The 18,796-nt window shown below is 41.6% G+C and overlaps 1 protein-coding gene and 1 pseudogene across 6 annotated transcripts in view; both read right to left on the bottom strand.

The window, feature by feature from the left end:
* TMEM117 (transmembrane protein 117) overlaps window positions 1-18,796 on the bottom strand; it is a 484,811-nt gene that overhangs the window by 426,359 nt on the left and 39,656 nt on the right. For 2 of the 5 annotated variants that reach the window (XM_081821523.1, XM_081821521.1), the window contains one exon: window positions 14,975-15,279. In XM_081821523.1, the coding sequence (XP_081677649.1) occupies window positions 14,975-15,251 (277 nt within the window). In that variant the 5' untranslated portion in view covers window positions 15,252-15,279. Of the gene's footprint in view, window positions 1-14,974; window positions 15,280-16,393; window positions 16,619-18,796 lie in introns of those variants that run through there. The other 3 variants (XM_081821522.1, XM_081821524.1, XM_081821525.1) reach the window with 3 other exon arrangements.
* On the bottom strand, window positions 13,306-15,073 carry LOC102744417 (NADH dehydrogenase [ubiquinone] 1 alpha subcomplex subunit 3 pseudogene; annotated as a pseudogene). Its single transcript, XR_014145668.1, has 2 exons — window positions 14,975-15,073; window positions 13,306-13,863 (listed from the first exon to the last, which is right to left on the bottom strand). The product of XR_014145668.1 is annotated as an NADH dehydrogenase [ubiquinone] 1 alpha subcomplex subunit 3 pseudogene (transcript).

Raw genomic sequence — 18,796 nt, 5'->3', positions numbered from 1 at the left:
CTGAGAGTTTTCTGAGGAAGAGTAAAAATATTCTTCTTTCATATTCAATTGGATCTATCATCAAGAATTCAGCTGTTAAGTAAATTCTCTGTCCTGATTTAAATGCTTGGATTGGTAAAGGCTTGTGTTCACAAAATTCAGTAGAGGGGATAGAATCCAGTAATCTGTTTAGGCTCTAAATAGAAGCAGGAAAACAACCTAGAAATAAATGGATAGGGTCATTTTTCATGTGGCTAAATTAACAGACTCATGGCAGGAGTAATGAGGAAAAAACACAGGAAGGGCCATAAGCCCCCTGTCTACCCCCCTGCCCTCCAATGGACAGATCGTTCACTTATCCCTAGAGAAAGATGCTTTCCTTACCCTCTGGGGGTGATCTGAGAGTCAGAACTTAGGCAACAAACAATTGGGCCCGCCTCCACAACTGCTGCCGCCAGGGCCAGCTCCCCGCCCCCACTGCTAAAAATACCATCACAGAATTAGCGCTGCTGTCAGGGATGGGGGACAGGCACGGCTGGGAGACTCTTTAAAATGATCGAATAACTCACCCACCATAAAAAGCAGCTTTCTTCACTTCCAGAGCCCACTGGAGGGAGGGAGGTGGTGGTGAGCACCCCCATAAAGGAGCCATAATGGGAGTTCTGAAGAGCAAAGGAGCTGCCAGAAAGAAAGCCACCAACTGTGCATTATCTCAGAGTGAACTAGGAAGCAGGGCTCAAGGGTTTCACTAAAACACCAATCTGAAATGCAGTATGTCTGCACTAGAAACTAAATTCTTAAAGTTACACAGAAGAATTTATCGCTGCTTCCCTTTACTTAAGGGAAAGGGGCTTTTTACAACAAAATGCCTATAATCTTGCTAACCCCGTCCCATCCCCACTTCTACTCTTTTCTGTTCGCTCTGCTCCAGCCATGGGCCTCTTTGCTGTTCATCAAACACTGTAAATTTACTATTGTCTTGGGGATTTTATACTCGCCCCTCCCTTTTCCTGGGTCGTCATCCCCCAGAAAGCTGCTGTCTGTCTGCTCCTTCATCTCCTTCAGGTCTTTGCTCAAACGTCCACCTTATCAGAGGAAATTCCCACAACTTCCCAGATGCCTCCCCAGAGTCCTCCCGCTTCATTCATTGTCACAGCCTTTACTGCCCTCTGACATAATATGTAATCACTTATTTCCTTATTGTCCATCTATTCCCACTAGAGTGTAAGCTCGGTCAGGGCAGGGACTTTGTTTTCTCCAATGCTGGAGCCACAGAGCCTAGAAAATGTTCAATATGTATTCACTGAGTGACCAAAATCAAGTCCTATATTGCTGAGGCCCCTCTACTTGGTAAGTGAATTGAGACAAATCAATGAGCATGATCCAAAACAGTGAACAAGTTCAGGCAAACACGAAGCTTCAGAAAGGAAATTCAGTGGCATCAATATCTTCGCAACTTGAGATATAGAATTGTGAACATAAATCTGCTTTTTCTTAAAGTCTCTTAGTGTTACAAATAACCAGAATAATACATTCATTACTTTCAGAAAACTTGGAAAAGAAGGTAAGATGATTTACTGGTAATTCAAGTTTCTATGCCTTATGTTTAGTAAATGATGGGAATGGACTCAGGGAACAGAGTTCTTAAAATGAAGATGTTAATTTTAAAAAGAGAAGAGTGTGCTTGCACTATCAGGTCTCCCTTCACACCCCTGCTTCCTCCCTTCCTCTCCACTCCATCCTCATCGCCACTTCTAAATCTAGCCTCGATCCCTTGAGGTCAGGTGTACCCGAGTGGCTGAGGCACCCTCCCCACCTCAAAGCCAGTCATCCTGCATCCATCATCCTACGATATTTTTTTTGATCTTGTCACTCTTATGATCCAAAACTTTTATGTTCTCTGACTTCATTCATATAATTTGGGCGTGGTTTGTTTAGTTGTTGTTTTGTTTTGTTCACAAGCATGTACCACTTTCAGAATCTAAATTTAAAAAAACAAGGACATGGTCCATGGCCCCCTCTTGTCTTCAGAATGAATTTTAAGCTCCTGAACCTGAAATGCAAGACCCTCCACAATTTTCCTTGAAGCTTCCCTTTCCAGCCTCCAGAAGACCCAAATCTGCCGATGCAGTAAAGCTACCCCACTCCCACTCTACCGCAAAACCAGCCACCCTTTCCTTCCCTACAACTGTGTGCTTGACATTTCTCCAGCTTGGAATGCCCTCCTCCCTCCAATGGAATTCTCCTGGAGCTGCAAGTCACGGCTCAGGTTCAGACCCAAGAACTCTTGCAGAAACAGTGGTCAGACCCAGGCTTCTTAGGAGATGGTGGGTTCACCACTATTAGAGGTACTCAGAGACTGGCTGAAAACGTAACAAGGACGCTCTCACCAAACCCACTCACTGTGAGAGTTCCCATGAACTCCTACTAGAAGGTTTTATTTGACCATTTCTGTTGGGAATGACTTCTTGCCTCCTTCAGAATAGACTGCCCATCCTGCTTACATGGCAATTATCATATGCTGACATCAGAGTCCTATTACAGCTGTATTTTTGTATGTCTGTGTCTAATCTCCTTAGCTCACCACAAGCTCCTGAAAGCCAAGAGTCTCATGGCACCTAACACTGTCCCTTGCAAATGATGGGTACTCTGTATTTGTCAGTGATGGCACAGTTCAAACAGGAAAACACTGGGAAGAACATAAAAGAGAGAGGGGCTAGGTCACGAAGCAGCAAGAAACACGGCTCTGTACTGTTTCATGAGATGGTCAGTCAGGTGTGGCCACAGAGGGTACACAGGAGAGGGGCAGAACAGCATTTCTTATCCTCACTAGTCCTAGAGAGAGAGCCACTGCAGGCCACTAGCGGGCCATGCTGGGGGGTGGGGGGTGGGTAGGAAATGTGGAGGGCCAAGGGAGCAGGCTCAACCAAGCAGGTGGGGAGCCAAGAGAGTAAGAACAGTGGGCAAGTGTCTTTATTGGGGGTCAGGAGTACACAAACAAAAGGTGTGAGAGGATGTCACCGGTGTGTCTGAACGTCACTAGGTCACAGGGGAGGAGGGCAAGACGGGGGACTCGTGCGGCAGAGGCCAGCCTTATCACGCCGGTGCACCTGGTCACCTGGGCGGGGCTCTCCCAGGCTGTTTGTAGGAATGCTGAGGCAGCAGAAAATGCGAAGTTTAAAACTTTACCATGCAAATACAAACTTCCCTGGGCTCCTGAGACTTGCTCCGTCAGGTTTCTGTGTGTGTTTACTTGTCAACTCTCAGCCGGTCTATCCATTTCAATGGGCATGTCCTCAAGGATATGCAAAGTATCTTAACGAGCGTGGACTAGTCCAGGGAAACCTTGATATGTAAGCACATTCCTCATGAATCAGGGGGAAGAAGTAAAGCCCAACACAGAACGTGACCTCGCCGATGGCTGCGAGGGCAGGCAGCACTGGGCTGACGTCTTGTGGGTCAGCGGCAATGACAGGCTTTGTCCTGGAACTGGACAACTGCTTGCAGGGTCCACAAAATGACTTTCTTTACCCAAAAGAGAAGGCCGAGCAGGCAGGAGATGGTGCCAGAAAAAAATCCCCATCACAAAGTGGAGCGAAGCTGTAGGGAGTGGTCTAGCACAACCCGGTCCCGAGGTGGCCCAGGCTCGACTGCTGGGGGCTCGCCATCTGGGAGGCCTGAAAAGGCACCTGTCTGGGAATCAGGAGGCTTCAGTTTATGTTCCAGTTTTACTGCTGGCTATTGCTATGACCTTGGAGCCTGCCAAATCAATCCTGCACATTTCTGTTTAACTGTCAACAATAAGTCAGGGCCACAGCCATGATAGAAACATATATCAAAACAAGAGAATTGCTCTGACCACCACCGAGCCTCAAAATCCAATACACAGCTTGAAGGCCACCCCTGGAAACTGCTAGTTTATCTTTGGAGCGGCTATGTGTCCTTATTCCAGCCTGATGCCACCCCCTCTCCGTGGACCCCTAGGTCTTCTAATGGCCTGGCTTTACCCTCCTTCTATCCGGAATCCAGCACAGCAACAGTGATCCTGCACAGTTAGCCACATCAGAACATTCTCCTACGTTCTCCCACCTCCCAACATGTACCCTTCGGACCTAGATCTCCCAAGGAAGGCAATTCTTAATATCCTTGTTAGTTCATCCTACCTACCAAGTAGTGTAATACTTTAACCCAGTGAAACTATCTTCAAGAAATAATCCAGTTTTAGGAATTAATAAAGGAGAAAAGAAATCAAACCAGGGAAAACTTTCATTTGTCAGTGTCCTCTCAAATCACACTCCTCTCCCATTTAGGCCTGTTGGCCCTTTATTTGAACAATAAGCCATCTCTATCAATGTGATTTTAAATGAATCAAGGGATCAAGCACTCTTCACTTCCATTGCGACTATATATTGTTTAACCAGCTGTCAAGTTCCACACTGGCTACTTCTATTTCATTCATCAGTGAAGTGGTTTCTCTCAGCACCACATGCTGGAATCTGCCTGCTACAATTCCACTGGATAGTCACTTTCTTTTTTTTTTGTTAAGTTTTTTTTTAAGATTTTATTTATTTGTCAGAGAGAGAGAGCATGCACAAGCAGGGGGAGCGGCAGACAAAGCAGGTAGAAGGAGAAGCAGGCTCCCCGCCGAGCAGGGAGCCCGATGCAGGGCTCGATCCCAGGACCCTGGGATCATGACCTGAGCTAAAGGCAGATGCTTAACCGACTGAGCCACCCAGGCGTCCCGGATAGTCACTTTCATAAGAAATTTCTACGTTACCTCCAATAGGTGGGAAAGAAGAGGAAATGGAGGCAATGACTGGACCTGGTGAGGAAAGGGTGCCTTCGTCTCTGATGATCCATTTATATCAAGCATAGTAAAAAGTATCCAGAAAGCTACCTGGTTAATAATGGCTTAATTACAATTCTCTAACCTGAGTTAGTTTTGTGAAGTCCTTGAGGTATACTTTTGCAGTGTTTGCATCCTCTGTCCTACGGGAACTGGAGCAGCCAGACGATCCTATCACACGGAAAGCTGCCGCTGATTGCCCTTTCGAGCTCATGGAAGCACAACTTCCTGCACAGCAAACTAATGAAGGCACCTAATAAGGAGGTGCGGGAGGAAATGGCCGCGTGCCTGGCATTTCCAGCCCCAGCTTCCTTTCCTGCTCCGGAAGAGAGAGCGGCAATGCAGCACAAGTTTTTTTGTAAAGGGCTACCGAGTTCACCAACTCTTAGACCTCAAATCTTCCTGTGAAGAGGGTGTTCCTTGGGGATTATTTTAATGCTAAATATCAACCATTTCCCAGCTTACCTTTCTGAACCTCTCATTTCAAAAGCTTTGCTTTTTGCTCTCTCATTATTTTTCTCAAGCATTGGAATAACATGTTTCTCTCCCTTGAATTCTGCAGTTATTTCTGACTAAAATTATTTTACTTTTCAGAAAGGAATTGTGTGTTGACAACTCAAGTGGAAGACAAAGGAATGTTCTGGCACTCCGTATACATTAGTTGAGAATGAAGATGGTAATAAACATTTGAATAACGACCCTCATGAATACCAAATACAGTCTTTTGAGAAGACAAAGCTTAAAATTACAGATTTTCTCTCTAAGTAGCATTTAGCTACATAAAAGGCATTTGTTCAAGTAATTCCTCCAAGAGGAAGTCCTTATTTGAGAGTACAATAATTAAAATAATCAACTGTTGACAATATAATGTGTATAATAAATACACATTTTCTTAATGTACTATCAACTATCAGGATAAATTTGAGGGTCATTTATACTATTCAGCTATTCAGATCCCAAATTAACACAAAAGAGGTTGTATCATACCATTAATGGAATACCATGTAATGGCATTCATACCATTAAAGTAATGCTTTTCCTTCCTAAATGTATGATTAAATCTGTTTCTTCATGTTCTGAAACTCCTATATCACCATGACTATCTTGCCCACACTTTCCAGGACGTCTGAATCTTTTCTATTTTGAAATGATAAAATCATATGCGTAGCTCAAACACAAAGAATTTCGGACTAGACTTAAAGCTAAGACAACAGGAAACAAACAAGCATTTAGCTTTATTCAATTCATTAAATGGCAGAACATTGTTGAGTTACTTGGTATTTTATGGAAAACGGCCTTTTTGTTAAAATAAAACAAAAGAAAAAAATCATAGAATTTGTCTTCTCAAATTTCTGGATGTATTGAGAATGTTTTATTCAGAACTTCCTATTTACAACTAAAACAGACGTAGGTATACAGAAAATAGCAAACTCGTTAATATTTCTCATAATATCAACACAAGGAAAATCCCCTTTCAACATTCATTCTTCTTTTATAAATGTCTAGTTATCAGTCAAACCGTTCTTTTTCTTTTTCTTTTGTTAATCACAGGCTTCTAAAAACATCATGATTTCTCTGCAGCTGAATATCTTGGGGACACCAAACATGTATATGAAATGTGGCTTATAATCCAGTGTAGGTCCATTATCCAGTTTCTGTAATGCTGAAATCCAAAGACTCTCATCTTTGTAACTGATCCTTTTGCAAGACCTGACCAAACCTGAATTCACTTAGAAGCAAAACCTAACCTGAACTGGTTTGAGGCTGTTTATAGTCTTTATTTATTTACACCACTTCATTTGAATACGTATATATCCAGCTACAGTTATGCCAATGTGTTTGATAATGAAGTATTTCCTCAGCCCCCTAGGGCCAGCTACCAAACACAGGCACAAGCATTGAATTCTGAAACATGTCTGGTCTCAAGGTTTGGATAAGAAATGGTGTGCCTGGATTCAGTTCAGCTAACCTGTCCTGTGCTGTTCTGAGCACTATTCAAGGTAAATGATCCACTGCCAGTGTTTTCATTACCTCAACCCACCATTTCCTAAATGCATCATCTTCTCAAACTGCATTGTCCTAATGAATTCCTCTTTTTTTTTTTTTAAATAAAATAACTACTCCCTTAGTCACTCACCCAATCTCCTAGTTACCTGTAACTTCACGCTAGTCTCACCACCTCAATCCCATCAATTGTTGAAGCTTCACAAGGTTCCACATGTGCCCATCCTGTTGCCCACTGTCCCACCCCCAGGCCAGAGTGGCCTGAATGGCTGCAAGAGGCTCCCAAAATACCTTCCTCCTTCCCTTTCTACTCCCCTACCCTGCCCCTCTCCAATTCCCACTAGATCCTGCTTCATTCTGCTTCATGAGAATCTTGTCATCATCCCCCACTGGAAGAGATAAAGTGCAAAGTGTGAGACTGGCACTTCAAGACCAAAGAAAGCAGTTAGAATTAACCCACCCTTCTGCTACATCTCCTTCTCCTTCCTAATGCAGACTTTTCACTCCCTTCAAAATGAGCATGACTTCCTCCCCGTTTTTCCCGACTCCAAAAAAAGCTAAGTTGTTTTCATCTCTTTGGCTCACACCATTTACCCCATGACCTGAAATCTGTAATGAATTCTTTGCATCATATCTGACTATTTTCATCCCCCTCACGCTTCAGCCTCAGCTTAGATCCCACACTGGCAGCAAAGCTTTCTTGCACCTTCCCGGCCCATCATGATCGCTTTCTTGAATTCCCATAACTCTCACAGTCTGGACTATTCATTTGATACTTGATATGCACTTCCTTGTATTATCAGAGTAATTCATTTTTCATGCATATGTATCCTGTCTTTTTAACCAGATTTTAAACTCCTTGAGAGAGGAGACCATGTCTCATATTTTATGAATGAACAAATAAATACCCTTTTATAGCTTACAATAAGAAGGCAAAATTGGCAAATACAACATGTAAAAGACAAAGGAGCATTAATTTATTTATTCATTCAAATTTAGCAAATATTGCTGTGTTCCAGGCATTGTTTCAGCACCAAGGATTAAACAATAAGCAACACAACGTAAGCCCTGCCCTCATGAGGCTTCTGGTATAGCTAGGAAACCAGACATTAGTGAAACAATTATACAAATAACTATATACACAAATATGTCTGTTTTAAAAAAAATACTAACAGGTTCTGAATCATTTTCATATCCTATACCTGACAACTCATCCTAAGTCAGCCTGCCCCCTGCCCTCCATCCGTGTTAAGAAAATTGCAACTAATAGAGGCTCTCTGCACAAGTTAGGAAACAAGAAGAAAATAGGGAAGACAAACAGCAAGAGCATTTTGTTTAAGAAATACATTTGTCACAATCTTAATGGCCTAAGATTCATGCTTGGATAAAGTTATCCAATCAGAAGGCATTTCTTAGACCCTTATCACTCTGCACTTCACAGAATTACTTTCAGGGAATAAAAAAAAAAAAAAAATCAGAGAATTGCTTTTCTGCTTAAAAGTTACACTTTAAACTTTTATGAAAGTTTACTTTAAGATACAAGAATGTGAAATCTATTTCTGCCTTTGCCACTCAGTGTCTCCCATACAAACCAAAGAAAAAAGAAATTCTTTACCAGAATTTAGGGCAAGGAAATTCCAAAATTTAGTGCAAAGAAAGATTCCCTTGTGAAACATGCAATTTCCATCATTTCTAGTATCCAAAGGCTTATAATAGATCACATTTCCCTTTTTGCCCAGGCTCCAAGGAAGCTTGAAACCAACCAGGTAACACCTCATGAAATCAAAACATATTTAACTCTCTCTTTTCTGGTTCAAGCATTACCTCCCCTTTGACACTCTTCCTGACTCCCTCCTGTCAGATGTTGTTTTCCCTCCAGCTCCCACTGTGTCTACTTGCAACAAAGAATGTACAGCCAGGTGCTCATTTTCTATTCCTATTGCATTAAGCATATATGTTTTTGTAAATCATTTCAATTCCATTTTGGAATAAAAATGATTTCCTGAGCAAGCTTATTTCTTTATATAAGTCTTATATCAGAAATATAAGTCTTGTCATTAGAAATCTTTCGATTTTTCTATTCATGGGTTTCTCCAGTGTATAATGTATAATTCTCCAAAACCCTAGGATGCATTATACTTATTTTTTTAAACAATGAAATCATCCACACAATTGGAAGAGAGAGGCATTGGGAAAGTATTCAAATGGAATTCGATTTGCAAAAATCCAAATGTAATATTCACCTCAACAAGATTCAGTGTTACACCTACAGAAATTTTTATGAAATGCATCAATTGTGATTTCCCATGTGTTCCTAAATTACTCTCTACATTTGAGAAATTTGGGATTTGTGATCAGTCTGAAACCATAAAAGTTTAGTGCTAATGTAGGAAAACCAACTCTCTCATGTTATTCCAATCATACAGCAAAGGTGAGATGGGGTAATTTATAATGCATTTAATCAGGGCGCCTCAGTGGCTCAATTGGTTAAGCGACTGTCTTCGGCTCAGATCAAGATCCTGGAGTCCCAGGATCGAGTCCTGCAGCATTGGGCTCCCTGCTCAGCGGGGAGTCTGCTTCTCCCTCTGACCCACTCCCCTCCCACGCTCTCTTTCTCTCATTCTCTCTCAAATAAATCTTTTTATTTTTTATTTATTTTTTTTTTAAAGATTTTATTTATTTATTTGAGAGAGAGAGTGAGAGAGAGAAAGAGCACAAGAGGGGGGAGCGGGAGAGGGAGAAGCAGACTCCCCGCCGAGCAGGTAGCCCGATGCGGGACTCGATCCCGGGACTCGATCCCGGGACTCCAGGATCATGACCTGAGCCGAAGGCAGTCGCCCAACCAACTGAGCCACCCAGGCGCCCTCAAATAAATCTTTTTAAAAATGTATTTAATCATTTGTGTTCCTGATAACATTCAATTTCCAATTTGCAAGAGTCACCATTTTTGTTTGGGACAATTCCCTTTACAAATTATAAATCATGAGGCGGTTTCATGCAGTTAATTCAAAAGCCACAAAACTGTAATATTTATGCCTCATAAAAATAAAATTAACCAACAAAGTAGATTAAATTATGTGCTCATAGATTGATCACTCTTCCTCATTCATGCTTTAATTGGGCAATAAGGTACTGTCCTTCCGGAGTCTACTAGGGAAGAGATTTTCCATAATAAAATAAGTGAGGGAAGACTCACAAGTTAATGAAATGAAAGGGGCAATGAAGGAATACTGGCATTCTGTTCAATATTTTTACTTGGCATTTCATTGGAGAATTAACGAAAAGGAAGCTGTTTAACTGATCCCACAAAATGATTCTGATTATTTTGTAAACCATTCCAATTTCTGTAACAAGAATTTCTGTGCTTGCAATTAACAATCCCACCCCTCCCCACATACACACCACCATCACCACCACCCACGACAAGCTTGCACCTGCAAACTGTTAAAGGTTTAAATATGGCCCCTTAAAAAATTTAATTATGTATTAATGCTGGTTATTTAGGAACAAGGATGGAAACATTTATCACATTCCAGGCCAATAAGAACAATGTTTGTGCTGGCATTAAATTTTGGATTCTTTTCCATAATGCTGTATGGCTGTCAGTTCCCAAGCACCCTGCTGTACATTCTTTGTTGCAAGTAGACACAGTGGGAGCTGGAGGAACGACAACATCTGACAGGAGGGAGTCAGGAAAAGTGTCAAAGGGGAGGTAATGCTTGAACTTGGAGGTAAAGGAAAAAAGAGAAATCAACCAAGTTAACAAGAAGGGGCTTGAGCATGATGCACGAGAAGGGGTGCATATGCAAAGACACAGAGGCATGAGAGAACCCAGCAGGTGTGAGGACCTGCAAATAATTCTAAAAGTGTGGCATGTCAAGAGACCAGGTTTGAAGTCAGGCAGGAGTAGATCATCAAGAGCTTTGGATATCAATCAAAGGAGTATACATTTTATTTTGTAGGTAATAGGAGCCATCTAGCCATATAGAAAAATTATTCCAGTAGCAAAAATCCAGAATTAACTGAAGAAGGACAGAACTATTAGGAGCAAATGATTACCATTTTGTGAATGAAGGAAGACATAATGGCCATGAAGGGAGATGAAGAGAGAGAGAAGAAGACAAGTTTGGAGTTCATTAGAAAATTCAATCCAGAATCCAGTTATCTTTCTACTTATCACCAAGATTTGCAAAAGGTTATCATTCCTTCTCTAATACCCCATATAATTTCATAGATTTTTAGTAAGAAAAAAAAGAAAATTGCCAAATAGAAGTGATAAAGCTAACTATGTTATAGAATCTTTCCTATAGTAAGTAAAAATAAATAAATAAGACATACCTTGGCACTATCTCAAAATAATTTGTACTCAACATACTACTTGAAATCCAGAGTGATTTTTTCAGGGCTGAATTATTTATACCAACAGGAGAATTAAAAAGTAAGCCATCAATGAAATGTGATTTTAGTCTAAAACATAAGATTTTATAATAAAATAACTTAACATTAAGTGTAGAAACCAAATGATCTGCCCTTATTATTAATAATACCATGACTTTGACCATATGATTCTCAATCTAAGTAGATAACTTTTCTCCAAACTGGGTATTTTGTCTAAAGTTTGCCTTACCTTTCTACACTGAGCAAATTTCCTGAATGGATCACAAACACAACCAGTCATTGCTTATAATAGGCACCTAGCATTTTGTCTGCCAGCACTCCTGAACCATTTTTGGAAACTGACCCTCTCCCACTCAGCCCCCACCCTTAACCTCTCCCATCTTTATGAATGTCATGCACAACACCATGCTTGTTCAGTGTTTGGTGGATGGCCCGACTAACACCCAGTTCCTAGATACCCTCTCTGTCAAGACCTGTCTCTGCACTTTACTTGGGCACTCATAAAGGCCACACTGTAGTTGGGAATCACCACTGAAGAATGGCTGTCCTTCATTACAACATGGCATCTCAGCACATCCATAAATCCTTTCCCTTTTCTTAATTCCATTTCACTTGTGCAGTTTTACCCGATCTTCCAATCCATGCCCGCTCCTCCCAGACCATCAATCTTCCTTACCTCCTTTCCATGCCCAGCCAGGCCCCATTTTAATCAAAAGAATAACTTTTTTATTAGAACCCTCCATTTATTTTCCATCCTTTGTTTCCAATACAGCAAGCCTGGGCAGTCCCCACACAGATGAATCTCCCTCGAATTCTGTTCCAGGTGACTGAGCTCTCATAAAGAAAACTGCTCAGCAGTTCAGACTGGTATCATTCAATTTACAGTGGCTAACCCCAACAGCCCTCCGTGATCGTCAGTAACCCTTCTGTTTGTCCCTAGTCAGCTAGCATCTACACTCCATAGGGTTGCTCTTCCAAACCTTAGCCACTTTCTTAAACCCCTTGCATCCTCCAATCCTTCCACCTTTATCCTTAGCTCTTCTTTCTTCAAAGTGAAATACAGATCATCAGATCACCATTTACCTCTCTACTCCTCCACCCCAAGGTACCTATTAGAATACAAACCTTTATCTCTTTCATGACAATTTCTGAGGAACCGGGGTGTCTCCACCTGTCCTCGCTAAGGCCATCATTTCTATCTGTATCCTAAGTCATAAATAAAGCAGAGAGGGGGCACCTGGGTGGCTCAGTCAGTTAAGCATCTGCCTTTGGCTCCTCAGGTCATGATCTTAGGGTCCTAGGATGGAGCCCCTTGTCGTGTCAGGCTCCCTGCTCAGCAGGGAGTCTGCTTCTCCCTCTCCCTCTGCCCCCTTCCCACCACTCGTGTGCACGCTCTCTCTCTGCTTTCTCTCTGTCAAATAAATAAAATCTTTTAAAAAAATAAAATAAAATAAATAAAGCAGAGAAGCCTTCAGAGATCTCTCCATGTATTTATCTTCATTTCAGTCTAGCTCTTTCCCCCAAGTGTCAAGCAGATAAATTAATCTCACTCCTCAACCCCAGCACCACCACCATCAACAACAAAATCTTTCCTTGGTCCTTCTTACATTTTTAGCTACTTCCCATCTCCTTTCATTTCCTCACCAAACTTCTTGAAACTATGTATATATATAAAAAATATAAAATATGTACATTTTATAAATTTATGTAATAGAAACAGATGACCATAGTTTGAGATTGAGAAGCATATATAAGTAATACTATGTGTGTATATCTATGTTTTTAATTTGTTTTTTCCTTAAGCCATTGCCATCTGTTTCTAACCAAGCTTCTAGAGTGAAAATACCCACACTGTGTCACCTATGATCTTATAATTACTAAATTCAATGTTTTATTACTAAGTTCTCTTTCTAATTGGCCCAGCAGCATTTAAAACTTTCTTTCCCGCCCCACCCCCCCCCCAGCATTTACCATCTCTTTGCATATTATACATTAATTTGTTTAGTGTCTTTCTCTCTCCTGCAGGATGTAAGTTGTTAGGAGGGCGTAGACCCTGCTTTTTATTTAAAGGACTTTTTTTTTTTTTTTAAAGATTTTATTTATTTATTTGACAGAGATATAGAGAGAGAACAAGTAGGCAGAGTGGCAGGCAGAGGCAGAGGGAGAAGCAGACTCCCCGCTGAGCGGGGAGCCCGACGCAGGACTCGATCCCAGGACCCTGGGATCATGAGCTGAGCCAAAGGCAGACGCTTAATGGACTGAGCCACCCAGGTGCCCCTAAAGGACTTTTTTGGGGGGGGCTGCTTTTCACATTTTATTGGCTCAGGGGAGGGGCCTCCTCCATGTCACCAGGGGTGCTCACAAGTTCTTCAGCCACTCCAAGCTTGGGCCCTGGGGGTCCTGGGGGTGGCTGGACACGTCAGGCATGTTCCCATCATCTTGGAGGGGCACTGGATAGTTGTAGGGCGTGGCCTGGTTGATCATGGTGGCGTATTTGGTGAAGGGGCTGGGGGTGGGCAGAATTAGAGTGAGGCCCCCTATGGTGAAGGACACGACCAGCATCTGCTCCTTGGCCCAGGCATCCTTGAGGAAGGTGGCGAGTCTCCTGGCCATCTTGGTCGCAGCGGCCTAAAGGACTTTTTTTTTAAGATTTATTTATTTGTCAGAGAGAGAGAGAGCACAAGCAGGGGGAGCAGCAGGCAGAGGGAGAAGCAGGCTCCCCGCTGAGCAAGGAGCCTGATGCGGACTGGATCCTAGGACCCCGGGATCTTGACCTGAGCCGAAGGCAGACACTTAACCAACTGAATCACCCAGGCATCCCTAGACCCTGGTTTTTGATTCACTCTCTAGAATAGTTCCTGGCATATAATAAGTGATCAATGAATATTTGTTGGGTAAATATCACCCATGTCCTGACAAAATCAATTAGGCGAAAGGTGGAAAACACACTCAACCTGGGTCAACATCAGTCTCTTTTCCGAGAGTCTAAACTTTGGGATCAAGAGAGTCAAGCCAGTCTCTCTGAGCAGATGTAAACTGATCTTCAGTGTGAACAGAGAATAAAACAGATACGTTAGAGAAATTGGGACAAAGAAGATCCTGATAGAATTCAAGTCCCAGGTTCCATTTATCCCAATTATCAGAATGAATTCTATCCTTGGTCTCTATGAAATATCCCAGTATCCTAGTAAATTACCTTTTTTAGCTTAAACTAATAGTGTCTTTGTCTATTGCATACTACCAACGGATTCTGCACTAATCGTTCTGTGGTTGAACAGGCTCAAAATAAACATCCTAAAGCCATTGTTCAAAAAAAAAGAGGGTAAAAAGTTAGAGTTACCACTCTAATTCCCAGAATGAACAACATATGTAAATATATGAACCACGGTTAAGTTACTTTAATGAAAATATGGTGTGACATGAAGGCAAACTCTTTATGATAATATAGGGAAAAGAGTTATTTTCATGTCTTCTCTAAATAAGATTACACACACATTAATTTTAGGTCTAAAGCCATTTTTTGAAAATAAGTTTAGTACTAATTTTACCTCATAATTTTCCTTAGGCCATAGAAAAGTACACCATTGAACAGAGACTAGCAGAAGAACCTAGCTCCAACAGTGCGATGCAAATTAAGGCTAGAGGGCAAACTAAAATGCATCCTAAATTGGCATTTAGAAATAACAGAGCTCTATCTTAAAGAACAGAGTTCAATAATTATCAACATTACATTTCATGGGTACTTACCAAACAAACGTTGATGGAACAGAAATTTGCCAGCTATTAGTCCTATGAGAATGGCCAGTAGCCATAGAAGCACCTTCAGAATCCTCCAGCCAACTCCTCTAGGGTATTTATTTGTTACAAATGAAAAACAGTTTCCAACAACAATAACATTGGCTTCTGTTTGGCTATGAGAAACTGGGTCCTCCGCAAATATTAAGAAGTTAAAGAAGATCACCAAGTAAGCCACAATCATGCGAGACCAGGGATGCTGGAAATAATAACGAAAGTCTTTACCCATCCTTCAAAACTTCAATTCCGTTGTTGACCTGTAGAAGAAAAGATACATAGGGTGAGAGCAGAAAACCAAATAGTCTTCCTCCACCTTTATCTGTTCAGATTTATAACAGCTCAAGAAAGAGGTATTTAGAAAAGATGCTACCTGCACCTACTTATGGCACCAAGACAAGTCTGAGATCGAGAAAAGTAAATATTGTCTTTCAACGCCATCCAGTCATACCTCTGACCACATGGAGATGTGGGGTAGAAGGAGAACAAAAGAGCAGGGGCAGAAGGGAAAAGCAAACATTGTCCAAAATCGGGGTGATGACTGAGATGACCTGTAGAGGTCACCTCCAGAGGAAATGCAGAGCAAAAAAGCAACACAATACTTTTCCTCTTTTAAATAACTATTTTTAGGTTACAATCATAATAGAGAGTCACTTAAAAATGAAAGCAATGGGGGCGCCTGGGTGGCTCAGTCGGTTAAGCGGCTGCCTTCGGCTCAGGTCATGATCCCAGGGTCCTGGGATCAAGTCCCACATGGGCTCCCTGCTCGGCGGGAGGCCTGCTTCTCCCTCTCCTGCTCCCCCTGCTTGTGTTCCCTCTCTCGCTGTCTCTCTCTCTGTCAAATAAATAAATAAAATCTTAAAAAAAAAAAAAATGAAAGCAATGTAGGAGTAAACTGAGCACATATTAACAAAATATAAACATCCTCTTCTGCCCATATCCTTCTCCTCAGAGTTAGGATCCCCTAATAATTTGGTGGGTATACTCTCAGACCATCTTCTGTACATTGTGAATGGACTTTTATAAAAATGTTCATAGTCCAATCGTCAAGTAGCCTCAACATAGACTATGTTTTAGGAAATAGCTAAGTCTATGGTACAGTAGTTGCTTACATGCAGGAGCAATTGGACAATTCTGCTTGTGTGAAGTGAGGAAAAGAGGAAGATTTCACAGAGAAGGACATACTCAAGTTCAGGGTTGAAGGATTAGTAGGAATTTTTTTTCCCCAGTGAAGAAGGGAAGAATGCTCAGTCTTGGCATTTGGAAAGGCACAGAGGCATTGCAAAATACATAATATGCCTCCAGCTGTGGGTCCTAACCCGGATGTGCATTCAGAGTATAGAGCTTTTTTAAAATGCTGATGTCCAGACCCACCTCCAAAGTCTTGCTCAGCTCCTCTTTCCTCTTTGGAAGCCAGCCTTCCTACCAAGAACACAAGCCTGCGTGAAGTCCACCAAGCCTGTGACTGGTTGTTATTAAGTCTATCCAATTCTGCATTCAGTTTTGGTGAACCCATTTGGTACTCAGACGAAGCTATATTTCTTTGTTTGCAGCCACAAAGCTGAATAAAAGCTGAGATTTAAAAAATAACAATAAGAGTGGTAATTGCATTGAAATCTGCCAATTCTTTTTTCTTCTTTCTCAATTTGTTTAGAACTAGGAGGGGAAAAAAGGACCCTTACATAGCCTACAGCATGTGACATCCAGGTTCTGTGTTCGATGTCTGTGTGAATCATTATCGCATTTTCACCATAACAACCCTCTGAAATACTATCATCATCATTCCCATCATTTTATTTCACAGGGAGGGAACTGAGGCTCACACAGATTATGTAACTTGTCCAAAGTCAGCCAGCAGGAGAGCTCTGATCTGAGCTTCTGAAGTCAGCCAGCCCAGTCAACTCCAGGAATTTTCCTTGCCTTAGAAGGCAGACCCAGGGCCCAGCCCCAGGGATGTCATCCTTTGACTGCTTCTGCAGACATATTCTTCTCTAGAGATGATTATATTAACTCTACAGTGTATACTTCTACAACCCAGGGAAGAAATATGCAAGTGGAAGAACTCTTCACTAATCCCAAGCACTTTGAAAAACTGATAAATTTCCCATTGATAAATATTCTCATTTTACACATGGCTAAAAGCACAAAGATCAAGCCACAAGCCTGAAGTAACTCTAAGTCAATGGAAGACCTGAGAATGGGCTCCAAGGCTCCCAAGTCCCTGTCCAATAGTCTAGGGTGGTGAATATCAGTTAAACCCACAATCTAAGTTAATGAAGACTTGTTGTCACTATTTTAGAAAAGCAATGTAAACACACAAAGGACGGGCAGTGTAACTCAGCAAAATGAAGAGTCGCTGTGCCTTGGATTCATAAACCTTCTAAGCAATTTCAAGTCCCTTGTGATCTTTGTGAATACTCTGAAATATCTGTCCCCAGGGGCTGTAGCTCAGATAGCTCAGGAATGGTGACTTTAGAAAGATTTTTTTTCCTAATGAGAGGTTCATCACCTAATACAGCAGTAGTTCGTTCTCAAACCAAAGACAGCAAAGTGGTGAAGAACAAAAATGAGCATCATGCATTTTCATGATATTCAGTATACAAGGATGCCAGAATGGGTTGTCAATTTGGTTTCATGCAACATTTTTAGAAATGTCTAAAGACCACTACCACAACAGAATACATAGAAATCACCTCAAGGGCAATGAGTCGAAGCAAGGAATCATTTCTAGATGCCTATCAGAATAGGATAGGAGTATCATTTACGAAGTTAACAGGTTTCAGGGTGCCTGGGTGGTTAAGTGCCTGACTCTTGATTTCGGCTCAGGTCAAGATCTCAGAGTGGTGAGATCGAGCCCCCTCCCAGCTCTCCCACCCCCCACCCCAGCTCCGGTTGAAATGTGCGGTCAGCCCAGAGTCTGCTTAAGATTCTCTCTCTCTCTGCCCCCTTCCCCAAGTGCACTCTCTCTCTCTCTCCCTAAAAAAAAAAGAAAAGAAAAAGAAAAAGTTAACAGGTTTCTATGTTGCTTCTCTTACAAGTGGGCAATTCTGGCTTGACTGCCCACCGCCTCCCTTCCCCCCACCCACACTCAAGCAAGTCGGCAGGATTTAGAACATTGAATATATAAGGCCTTGATTGTTTTTTTAATAAATGCTTTGTGGAGGGTTAGCATATACTTATTTTACTATTGCTATTTTTAACTTTAGAATGTTGTTTTGTGGGCTATGTAATGCCCACACGCCCAAACTGATTTAGAACATTCAAAAAATTTTGGAGACAGCTGTTCGTCTTCAGTATTCATATTTTTCAAGAGAGACAACTACAGTGTTGAGCAACAATCCTGCCCTTATATGGATCTGAATTCCCACAGGAATCTATGAATGCTACCATCGCTACCATCACCCCCATGTTACATGGCAGTAAACAAAGTTGCTGCTTATTTAATTCACGTATCCGCTAAGTGGAAGAACCAGCATTTGAATCCAAATTCATTCCTAGCCCTTGATCTCTCTAATATATCACAAAGCTAGAAATGTTTCTTCCAATAAAACCTTTCCCATCGGATTTATAGCTTATTCTTTATTTCTACTAACAGATTCAGTGACTTAGATACTCGCTGAATTATTGGTCTTTCTATTTTATGCCACACGTGGCTGATATTTATTCTTGTTTCATATGCCAAAGCTGCAGGGTTATCTTCCAGGGGGTCCCAAATTTCAAGCCCACATAATAATTTGAATAAAACTTCTACATATCCCCATTTCCTGATTTCACCCA

The sequence above is a fragment of the Leptonychotes weddellii genome, chromosome 5, assembly GCF_054177405.1.
Source record: "Leptonychotes weddellii isolate Sample4059 chromosome 5, ASM5417740v2, whole genome shotgun sequence".
Classification (NCBI taxonomy): domain Eukaryota; kingdom Metazoa; phylum Chordata; class Mammalia; order Carnivora; family Phocidae; genus Leptonychotes; species Leptonychotes weddellii.
This window is presented reverse-complemented; position numbering and strand designations above follow the sequence as displayed.